The following is a 12,114-nucleotide window of genomic DNA, read 5'->3' on the forward strand; positions in this document are numbered from 1 at the left end:
TTTGTGACTCTTCTGTCATGCACTTGGGTCTGTCTTCTCTCTTTTAATCCTTATTCTAGAACCCGTTTTAAAATACTCCAACTCTGCTTTACGAACTGGTACTCCTGAAATTCTTTTCTATCTTGAAACCATGAATCCCATTTAGGCCAAACTTGAGGCCTATGAATGAGGCGCGTAGGAAGAATCTCCAGACCATGAGTATGATGGCGTGGAGCTCTGTCTCAGTCCCCTCACTGACAAACCTAAGCCCATTTATCTAAGGGCCCATAGCCATCACCATCCACCCTCTGCTTCTTGTCACTAAGTTCCCTGAACTCATAGGCTTCACCCAGATACTCCTGCCCCTTCCCTCTTTGGCTGGCTAGCTGCAGTGGCCTCCCAGCTTGCCTAACTGCTAGCAGCCTGGCCTCTTTCTCTTTGTTCTCTATACTGTAGTGAATAAGTTTTCCAAGCTGCAAACCTGGCTTCTGCCCCCATTCTGTGTGAAGTTCTTACTTGGTTTCCCATGGCTTGGGGGTCGCTGGGTGTACACACCACACATGGTGTGCTAACCATGCCCTAGCTTAGCCCTCTGGCCTCTAGGTTCTCAAATGTAAAAAGCCACATGCCCGGGACTGGAGGGATGGCTCAGCTGTTAACGGCACCTCTTGCTTTTACAGAGGACTCGGGTTCGTTTTCCAGTACCTACACGGCACCTGACAACTGTCTGTAACTGAGTTCTAGGTACCTCCTTCTGGCCTCTGTGGGCATGAGGCACATATTTGATAGCTTCATACATGTGGGCAAAACACTCATGCATATCAAATAAAAACCAATCTTTTTTTAAAAAGCCATGTATCACAGTGGCCTCGTAGGCATGTTATGTTACTGAGAGAGCTTGCTGCCTTCTGCCAGTTTCCATGTGGTAAGATAAGTCCCCTGGTGCTGGTGCAGGATCATCCTGTGAAGACCACTGCTGGCCTGAGCCTTGTAGTACACTTGCAGACTCCTGAAGGGACCCACTATGCCAGACTTTGATTCTTCTGCATCAGCTGTTGCCTCTGCAGGAAAGGGGCTCCCTTTGTCTTCTCTTTCAAATACAGCTAGAATGTTGCTTCCTAGGAAGCTTCCTCTGTCAGCACACCCCCAAACCCAATGCCTGTGTTTCTATGGCAACTTGTCTATGCCTCCAGAAAGGCTCCATTCCCTGCACCTAAGTTGTGATTTTATTTATGTGCCCCCATTAGCTTTTTAATAAAAGACATCATCTGGGCTGTTTTCCTTTTGGGGGGAGGGTGGCAGTCAAGACAGGGTTTCCCTGCATAGCCTTGGCTGTCCTGGAACTGGCATTGTAGACCAGGTTGGCCTCAAACTCAGAGATCCACCTGCCCCTGCCTCTAAGTGCTGGGATTAAAGGTGTGTGCCACCTCTGCCTGGCTTTCTCATTCGCCTTTCTAGCCCTGGCACCTGGCACGATGCCTGCTTAGTACTGAACAGATGACATGTGTTGAAAGATCTAATCCTTCTTGCACCATTACAAAGAGAAACCCTATTTTGAATTTTATTTGTGTTAACTGTTTGTTTGTTTGTGTTAGCTCTTAAAACACGTCTATGGTATTTTGTTTTTAAGTTAACAGCGTCTTTCAAACCTAAGAGTTCCAAACTTGTAAACAGAGTTGGTGAGCTCTGTGCTGCTTACTGCTCAACTCACACAGCAGGGAGCCTATTCCCATGGCCGTTCATGTGTGGCTACAGATAACTTAGTCCTTACGCTTGTGACATACTTCCAGTCCATTTCAGCCTTCATAGCACCCCTCTGGTGTGTTTTCAGCCTTGGCTTTGTCTATTGGAGGGGGGAGGGGGTAACAAATGGAGCAGCCCGTCGGGTCAGGGCAAGCCTTTTTTTGGATCGTAAGACAAGCAAAGATTAGTGAACTGTAAGTGTGCAACTTCCACGTTTCTATCCAGAAATGGATAGCTAATCCCCTGTGTTCCTTTTTTATATGCTTGCATGGCCTGGGTAATTTCCAAGAATATGGACTTTGTTGCTTACGTAGCCCTCCCCCTCCCCAGCTCAGATTACAAGCCCTTGCTAAAAATGTCGAGGTCCAGGCTCTAACAAAGAGCTCTCTAAACCAGACTGTCTCAGACTGTGGGCATTTCTTTAAGGCCTTCTCCTGGAACAGTGTGCATTCAAAGGGAAAAGCCCTTTCATCGTCTCTGGGAAGATACTGCAGGCTCTTGGTGCTGGGCACTTCCAAAGAAGTCCCCTTCCTGGCTCCCTTTTCCTTTCCCAGGCTCTGGGTGATGAACTGCTCCAGATCCTGTTCTTGGCTTCAAGCCCCAGCAGTCCGTGTCCCCAGCTCCATAAACAAGCAGAGGGGTAGCCCTTCAGGTGGATGTTGTAGAGTGAATTATGTATTACTCTCTTTCATGTCCGGTCACAAGAAGGGCTGACCTAGCAGTTTAGAACAGCTGGGGTTTCCATTCTGTTACTCTGAAAAGAATCTCAGCCTCCTCCAGGACGAAGGGAGCCCCAAGCACTGTGGTTCTAAGCTCCTCTCAATGTTTTATTTACACAGCATGAGAATTATGTGGATCCCCCAAAACTGTGGGTGTAGGTATTTTATAGCCATTCATTAAGACTTGCCATGAAAAGGAGCAGAATCGATCTCAAGTTAGTTTGTTAGTGTCTCTTAAATGCGTAGATACTTGGTGCAGTGTTCTCAAGCCGGTGACAGAAGAAAGAGAATAAACAGAGCTCAGGTGCTATCACCTTTGCTTTATCTGTACACATGCTCAGTGATTAATGTAGGCCCTGACTGTCCTACTGTCTGACACGAGGTGTTGTCATTCTCTCCAGTCCTGTGTATACCTGCAGACATGACAAGGCCATACCTGTTGTGGCAGAGAAGCGCTGAGGAGAGGAAGCCTCAGTTCACCTTATACCGGGGGTTTTCTGGTGCTGAAAGGGGAGCTGTCTGTTAGGGTGGCCACTGTGGTAGGAGTTAGGGAGCAGGCAGGGGAATGTCTGAGGAGAGATCGGGGGCAGGGAATAATCTGTGTGGACTCTGCTGTCCCAAGCAGTGGGATCTGCTTATTGTTGGCTGTCACATGGTTTCATGGACCCCACAGTTTGAAGCAGTTTAGTAACATTAGGCATTGGTTAAATCAGGACTGAGGGCTCTGGGAAGCCAAAAACCCTTCAGGGATTCTTGTCCCCTCTGGGGACACACTCCAGTCTTCACCGTGGCCTGTGAAGCCTGACACAGCCTGGTTACTGTGAACCTCTGTGCTGTGCTTTCAGTTCCTGGCACTTTGTGTCTCACTTTGTTCCCATCTGTCCAAGGCCTCAGTCCAGATGTCTGACTTCAGCTAGGGTGCTGTTCGGACATCCGCCAATCAGCTCCTTCCTCCCTTCATGGTGCCCGACTTTTTCCTTAATAGCCATGGGCTTTTTCCTTGATAGTTATTTTGTTTTTATTTATGTGTCTCTCTGTGTGTTTGCTCAGAAGAGGATATTTAATCACCCGGGGTTTGAACCAGTGGTTGTGAGCTGCCCAACATGGGTGCTAAGTCTAGTCCTCTGTAACAACAGCAAACTCTTAACTTACTCTGAGTCATCAGAGGAGACCCCTGGCTGCTCTAGTCACTGCAGTATCGGTACCTGCCTTCCACGGTGCTTTCTTTCATCTCCTCGTGCCACCCTCCTCCCTGGCAGCAGCCCCGAGCAGCCTGCTCATCTGTGGCTTTTTATTGCCTATCTTTCCTTACACAGTCCGACTAGCATGTCAGTGCTACAAAGCGTCACTTGTCCACTCAGTTCCCTGACTTGTCCGAAGCCCTCCAGTGGCTGCATTGCTGATTATAGATGCCCAGCAAGCTCTGCCTTCCCCATGTTATGGTACAGTGCAGCACAGGGGGCTAGAGGTCCCTAGGCAATTTGTACTCCAGCCACGCTGAGAATGGCCTAGTGACAATGTAAAGGGAGAGACACTGGCCCTGGCCTCCGTGGGGATTGTCCTATTTATCGAGTCGAGATTTGTCCATCATGCCATCTTAATCAAGACCATTCTGGACAGTTGTAAACTGGGGCATCAGAACCCACTGGCAAGAGCAGGATTGACTTTTTGTTCATCCAATTTTCCACCAGCTCATGCTTTCTTCTTCTTCTTTTTTTTTTTTTTTTGCTATGGCAGGAATTGTACTCAAGGACTTTTTATTCCTGAAATAAGTCCCTATCCTACCAAGACAGGTACTACATTAGTGTGCGTGCTTAGCAAACCCGTGTAAACTGGCTGCCCATCTGCCAGAGCTGGAGTGTTGGCTCAGGAAAAAAGTCAGAAAATGTGAGCTTCCCTGCTGGCTCATTGGTCACTGTCCAGAGACAGCCTTAGGTGTGCCTGTCCTGCCTATTCAAGCAGGGGTTTACGTTTCTCAGAATGTTATTCCACTGTTTTTAGGTTGTTGGTGAGGCTCAGCTTCCTGCCAGGCTGATTAGGAACTTTGTTTCAGTCTGGGTAGAGCCCAGGGATGAAATTGCTACATTGCAAACAGGAGTAAAGAGTGTTAGTTTAGAAGATGCCGGAGAACTTGGATGAGCTGGGCCCCTCATACGTAATTCTTCTTTTTAGGAATACAACCAGCAGAGGTGGCAGAAATATAGGATGATTTTAAAATAATGTAGTTTTTAAAAAATACAAAACGTGAGATTTGCTTGGCAGAGAATTCAGTTAGCAGCCAAGTACTCATGCAAGAAAAAACACCCTTCAGGAGTCCCGCTAGGTCCCGCCCACCCTGAGAACGGCACCCAGAAGTTGATTCTGCCTGCAGAGCAATAGGTTTTATTTCCCCTGTACTGGGAAGTTGAAAATGAGGTCCAGTGTATACTAACCACTGAGCTGCAACCCAGGCCCATGATGGAATGTTGAAGGACCATAGTTTCCAGGTATAGGATCAATTACCTTTCACACCTCCCCGTCATTACCGAAAATGTCACCAACTTCTCAGTAGTTCTCAGTTCTACCCATGTTTCCTCCGTACTCTGGACATGATCAGTTCCGGTCCACCTCTCCAAGCCTCTTCCCTTGGATCCCTGTAGATCCAGACGTCTGCAACCCACATGGTGATTCTTCTCGTCAGTGCCAGCCTGTCCCACCCACTCCCACCCACTACACAGTCTCACAGATGGTTCCTGAGAATCCTCCTGTCACCAGGGTGATGAATGGGCGCCTTACAAGGTCCAAAAGTGCTGTGCCACACTTGCGTCTCTGATTGCATGCCAGCCCCTCCCATCTGCTGTAGTTAGCCACACCTCTATCCCTACAGACCCTGTGACTTGTAATTCTCTTCTTACCACAGGGCAGTTTTATTCTTTCATGATTTGAAGGTCCTCTGAACTGTAAGCCCATTGTAAACAAGAGCTGTGTCTGTTTTTTCTTAACTCTGTTTATCCTGAGACACGTAAGGTCGTGTGTGAAGGTGGAACTCAGAGCAACTTGAATACTGGAAAGGGATGGATGGGTGGCCTTTTGAAGTATGTTTAGTGCCAGTTAGGATGAGACACTGTTGCAGTCCAAAACAATGGAGTCTGCCAGGATGAAAATGACTGGATATGGAAGAAGAGCTTTTCCAGTTGACAGCGTGGCAGATGCGTCCTTCTGGATTCACCCGTGACATTGGAGACTATTTTCTTTTCCAGCTTTGCCAAAGCATCAGTTGCGCTGGCCCTGGAAACCAAGTCTAGCTTCCGTCCCTATACCACTGTCGGTTCCCAAGGGGCCATTCTCAGTTCTGGCTGCAGCTCAGATGCCTTAGACAACAGAGAAACAACTTAGAGTAGGGCAATCACTTTCCAGTGATTCCCCGTGACCTGGTCTGTAGAGGGCGTTTTAGACATATTAGGGGAAACACAGGGTGAACAAACTCAATCTGAAAAACTGTAGGTTTTTAAGTACCACTCTAATGGCTGAAAGGTTTTGGATTTTTTATGTTTAACCTTGGTAACCAGCAAAGTCTATGCAAATATACCCCAATTCAGTAAACTCTGAAATAGGAAATACTCCGGTTCCAAGCCTTATAGAAAAGGGAATATGGGGGCCGGAGTCGTGGCTCAGTGGTTAAGAGCACTGGCTGCTCTTCAGAGGACTTGGGTTCAGTTGCTATCATCCATGTGACAGTATATATCTGTAACTCAGTTCCAGAGGATTGGATGATGTCTTCTGGTTTGTGTGGGCACTGCAAGCAAAACACCCATATGCATAAAAATAAGTAAAATATTTCTTTAAAAAAACTTAAAGATTTTTAAAAGGAACATTCGGTAGTACCTATTCCCAGAGTGACCCAGCTCAGGCACCTGCCTGTGCAGTGCTGGAAGAAACAATGTTGCTAAATGCATTTTGTTATCTGTTAAATATGAGTGATCACAAATATCTACCTACTGCATGGAATTGGTGTGGGATACTCTAGGTGAACATTATTCTGCACAAATGTAATTTAATGCAAACTTATATTTTCCAACAGTTATGCTTAAAAAAAAAGAAAGATTAGTTATAAGTTGAAATTTGCCAAATAAAATATTAATGTTTCAAAACAGAATGAATAACAAAACAGCAACTAATGGAATGTTTTATATTCTTTTTATGCCTATTGGATCTTGGAACCTGGTGTGCACTTAACACTTGCCTTCGCACCTCAGTCTGAGCTAGTCGCCTTTCAGGTGCTCACTGGCTAGTATTGACTACACTGTTAGTACTGGTTTTGGAAATTTACATTAAAAACTGTATCTTGGGGCCAGACATGGTGGCACACACCTTTAGTCCCAGTACTTGGGAGGGAGAGGCAGATAGACCTCTGTGAGTTCAAGGCCAGCCTAAGTCTACAAAGCAAGTTCCAAGCCAATCAGGAGATGAGACATGATGAGATGTATCTCAAAAACAACCAAAGTTTCCTTAGTAGTAAGACCTTATTGCTGGACATGACTTTGGTTGCAGGACACAGAACTCAAGCTGGAACTGACCTGGAATCTTCTTCACTAATGGATGTTTGGCTTTCATAGTGACAAACGGTTCTATCCAGGCTGCTGGGGAGCAGGGGTCATCAGTGGAATCACCCAGTGGTGAACCCTGCATGTCGGTTCAATGCCAACCTTACTGGGAAAATGCGCCCAGCCGGAAGTCATGGCTGGGCAGAAGCTAGAGGCTGACATGGTCATAGGTCTTTGGAGGCAACATGTTCCTGTTGTTCTGGCAGACAGACGTGTTACCAAACTTTCTTCTAAATTGTATGCTTACACCAATAGGTTAGTGCTTCTCTCAGTCTTGACCAGGGAAGCTCCTTTTTGTAGTAAGCAATAGTCAGTAAAGAATCTTTTTTCTTTTTTTTGAGGGAGGGAGGGAGGGAGGGAGGGAGGGAGGGAGAGAGAGAGAGAGAGAGAGAGAAAGAGAGAGAGAGAGAGAGAATGCTTTATTTTTAATTATTTATTCATTTTATGTATATGAGTATACTGTAGCTGTCTTCAGACATACCAAAGGAGGGCATTGGATCCCATTACAGATGGTTATGAACCACCATGTGGTTGCTGGGAATTGAACCCAGGACCTCTGGAAGGGCAGTCATTGCTTTTAACTGCTGAGCCATCTCTCCAGCCCCAATGGCCCAATGGGTCAAAAACCAGTTAAAATCTGAGAATAAGGGACCGTTGAGGACAAGTTGTTCTACCTTAAATAGGACATCTATATAAATCCCCCTAAGGCCATTGCAATGTAGGGACCCAGAGCAGCTGTGGTTACCTGCATGAGACGTGCACAAGATCCTGCCCGTCCTATAATTTCAGCAGGGGTGAGGGAAGAGCTTGTGCAGCTCCACCCCTACCAGAGGAGCTATTGGCAACTGAAGCCTGCTGGGGTAGGAGGAGTCATTTTTTCTTTGGGAATGTGGACCCTACTTATGCAGACAGCGCTAATTGGACTCACTGAGTTAATAATAAAAGAAACAGAGAGAACGAGGAGATGAGGGAGACATATATGGAGGAGGGAGAGGGGATAGTTCACAGTGGATATGATACAGATTCATTGTGTATATATATATGTATATGTATATATATGATAATTTAAAAATCTAGTATCTTGGGGCTGAGAGTATAGCTTAGTGACAGACGCCTGCTTAGCTGTGTAAGAGGCCCAGAGTTGGCCCTAGAATCAAAACCAGAAATGAAAATAGTGTCTTCGCTCATATTTAGCACCCAACAAACGTATTGTTACTCATTATACTACTTCAGTTTGGCCGACAGACATTTATGCCAACATTTGCATACACTGCTGTGTGGGATGAGTGTGGGGTTTGGTTTTGACTTTGTCTCAGTAGGGTAACTGGTCACCATGACAAGTTCCCAGCGTTCCTCCGCCTCTCTCTCCCTCCCTCCCCTCCCCCTCTCTGGGTTTCGCAGTGAGGTCAGTGTGGGGTTTCTGGGCGTCTTTCCCTCAGGAAGTGGAAAGGGGAAACTGCTTCAAGTGCTGCGTGCCTGGCTCTGGGCTTTGGCTCTTCACTGTTAATTATTTGGAGCTGGAACGACTTGATTTTAAAACAAAACATATGGGCTGAGAGCAACAGGGAAGCCATTTGCAGCTGATGTAGTGCAGAAGCTATGCAGCAAGCCGAGGCCCCGCCCTGGTCTACTTCCTCGCTTAGGTATGAAACGGTTCCCGTAAATTTCAAGTTGTGCCCCTTTCTCCAAATTCTTAAACTCCCTTTTGGAAAGACACAAGTCAAAGCAGGAAACATTGAAGCAAAATTGTAAAGGAAATTGTGAGTCTCTCTTCTCTTTCTCTTCTTTCTCTCCCTCTCTCTACCCCCTCTCTCTGTGGAAAACCATAACTTTTCAATTTTTTTTTAATTATGATTCTTGAAAGAAAAGAAAAAAAAAAATCCCCCAAAGTGCCAAGAGGAGAAAGAACTATGTGTGTAAAGGGAAGAACGTCCTCCCTACACCCCTCAGCCAAATTTCTCACTTTTTTCCATGGTCAACACTAGCGTGGAGAATGTCCCTTTGACAATCAGTCCTTAAGTGAAGGCAACATTTTGTCCCTTTTGTGAGGTAGTCTCTTGTAGCCAAGGCTGTACTGGAACTCCTGATCCTCCTGTCTCCTCCTCCTGAGGGCTGAGGTTGTAGGTAAGCACCCATCTCTTACTTCACCTTCTCTGCTTGCTGCCTTCATTGCTATGCAGTGTCCCTGTCCTGTCTCACAGAATTCTGGCCCAAATGCCATCCCTTTGCCATCTCTGGTGGGGGCTGGGAATTCATCGTTGAGAACACTTGCCGGTTGTCAGATCTTCGTTCCTCCACATAGGACCTATGTGCTCTACAGAAGAACTTACCCATAGTTGTTTTCCCCTTTTCTAAAAGGGGGGCCATTATAGTGCCAGTTTCAAAGTGAAACTACTGTGAAGCTCAAGGAAGACACTCTCTCCCACTCAGTAAGCAGAGAGCCTGGTAGATATTGAAAGCTGAGGTGCATGAGCGGCTGGCAGGGACAGGGATGCAGCCACCCTCCTCAGCAGCGAGACAGGGACTTGACCGTGTTACTGTTTGTTCCATCTGCTGCTGATGGTGATACCGTGGCTGAGCACGGCTTCAGGGCTACTGTTGTCCACAGAGCGCTATAGCCTTAGAAGGTCAGACGTTACCACTGGGGTGCATTTGCTTTCAGTTGCATGCAGCGAAGCCTGAGCTCTGGGCTCTAGAGCATCCTTGATCTGACAGAGTCCTGTGTATTCCTGTCTGTCTGTCAGCTGTGACTGTATTTTGTCTAGAACCTTTAAATACAATACTAACACGCCAGGTTGTTTTGTTCCTGGACCTTTTTCTTGTTTTATATCAGAAACATAAAATGAAATAGCATACTGACCAAGATAGTAGAAGGGCTGACCATAGTTTTTTCATGGGCATTGAAAACAATCTTTCTAAGCACGTGTGCTGGCTGGTTTTATGTCAGCTTGATACAAGCCAGAGCCATTTGGGAATGGGGACTTGAGGACTCTGTGTCTACAAGTCTGGTCTGTGGACAGACTTAGGTTGGCAAATCTGGGGAGGCATTTTCTTAATTAATGATTGACACGGGAGGGCCCAGCTCATTGTGGGTGGTGCCACCCCTGGGCAGGCAGCCAGTCCTAGATTGTATAAAAAAGCAGGCTAAGCAAAGCAGTAAGCTCATCCCTCCTTGACCTCTGCATCAGTTCCTGCCTTGAGTTCCTGCCCTGTCTTCAATGATAGGTTGTGACATGCAAGTAGAAGGGAAACCCTTTGCTCGCCAGGTTATTTTTGCTGGTAGTGTTGTGTCACAGCAATAGTAAATTAACCATAATGGACTTTTTAAGTAGCTTCCTTGGAGCAAGGGTAGGGAGGTTTTCTTTATCCCAAACTGAAGACACACTGAAACTTTTCTATGGGTACTTAAGATATATTTAAGATCTATCTTATTTAACATTGCATTGTTTCTTTAAGCTCTGAAAAGTTCTATTCTTGTAAATAGGACCACATTTCTGAGTGACTGATTTTGCGCTGACTTTCTCCACTTGGATTTCTTGTTCCCACCTCTAAAATGTCAGAACTCCCTGCTGTGAGTGGCAAGATCTTGCTGGATGCACAGGGTGCTCAGACTCCCCTGAACCTGGGGAATAACCGCCCCCCACTGCTGTGCTCTTCTGACATTTAACTTAATCAAGATGTTAGTAAAATAAACAGTGTTCTTACACCGTCAGGCTGAAACCACTTGTCACCCCACCCCCACCACTTCAGTGTTTGGAAACGAAACTCCGAGTCTCTGTTGAGTCCAGTCACGCTCAGCTCTGGCCCTGGCTTCTTCCTGGGTGGCCGGCCCTGTCTGCTTGCCACCGGATCTTCAGCGGCCCAGTTATAAGACACACTGGTGTTTTCAATACTGTCAGGGGTTGGGGATGATACCGTGCCTTTTAAACCACATGTCAGTTTCAGGGATGTTAAAATGTAAAGGGGGAAATGTGCAGCTCAGAACAGATAGGGTATAGTGAGAACCAATTCAAGTGGGACGCTCATCCCAACGCTGCTGCTTGCATCATGGCTGCCCCTCCCCCATGCTCAGTGTTGCAAAGAAAGTGTGCCTTCGTTCACTGTACATGTCATCATGTCATGTGTGTGCCAAATTTTACATGTGGGACAAAAGACTAGGAAGAGTAATGGGGGCCTTTGGAACCACTGTTTTAGTGTCTTAAAAAAAAATCTGAGGATTATTTGTATTACATGGATCACAGGGAGAGCAGGATTCTTGCTGCCTTTGAAGGAGTGAAGGGTTTGTCAGAGAAGTTAGGGCTCCTGTGTTCTCTCTTTTACCTGGTCCACTTGACATGGTTCAGTGGGACCATCACTGTATCACTAATCTTTGCCCTGAATCTTCATGTCTAATGAACAGTGTTATAGGTTCTTGGGCTCCCCCTCTCCACTCTGAAAGTTTATTTCATTCAAGATTCTACCTAAAGATTATAAGTCATGATTTGAATGACTTTCAGGTACCTATGGGTTCCCACCCCATCTCAATGTTATAATAATTTTTAAGCAAGTAGGCAAGGTATGTTTTTTTTTCCCTTAGGTAACTTAGATGTTAAAGAAAGCTGGATTTGTTTTGTTTTGTCTTGTCTTGTTTTTCTGATCAAGTAATGTAATAAAACAATGAATTAAAAACTTATTTGCGTGAGTAAACATGTGGTGCTTTCCCTAAAGCTCACCCCGATCTCCTCTTCTCTTTCAGTTTTTGGGAATAACGTTTCTTGGAATTGGACTGTGGGCGTGGAATGAAAAAGTAAGTGGACCGTCTCTGAGAGGAACAGGTTTGGTTCAAGACCGAGTCTCCCCTGGAGTATTTCCCCTTGCTCTTTGATCAGCACAGGGTACAAACCAACCATTGTCTAATGAGAGGAAGCGTTTCTCAAGAATGTTTGCATGTCTCAAGTGATCACGACATCAAAATAGTCAGTAGATCCACAGCGTGGTGAGTGTGTACCACTGAGGATGCGACTGGGGTTTGATTCCAAGGCACAGCCTCATCCAACCCATGGTGACCTCAGTCTGCTTATAAATGTCACCATGTGACCTGTAACCTTTCA

At 46.0% G+C, this 12,114-nt stretch overlaps 1 protein-coding gene across 2 annotated transcripts in view; it reads left to right on the plus strand.

Moving 5' to 3' along the window:
* Positions 1 to 12,114, plus strand: part of Tspan5 (tetraspanin 5) — a 160,927-nt gene that overhangs the window by 115,248 nt on the left and 33,565 nt on the right. For both annotated transcript variants that reach the window (XM_034499845.2, XM_076933303.1), the window contains exon 2: positions 11,760 to 11,810. In XM_034499845.2, the coding sequence (XP_034355736.1) occupies positions 11,760 to 11,810 (51 nt within the window). The remainder of the gene's footprint in view (positions 1 to 11,759; positions 11,811 to 12,114) is intronic.

Source organism: Arvicanthis niloticus, chromosome 4, assembly GCF_011762505.2.
Source record: "Arvicanthis niloticus isolate mArvNil1 chromosome 4, mArvNil1.pat.X, whole genome shotgun sequence".
Taxonomy (NCBI): Eukaryota; Metazoa; Chordata; class Mammalia; order Rodentia; family Muridae; genus Arvicanthis; species Arvicanthis niloticus.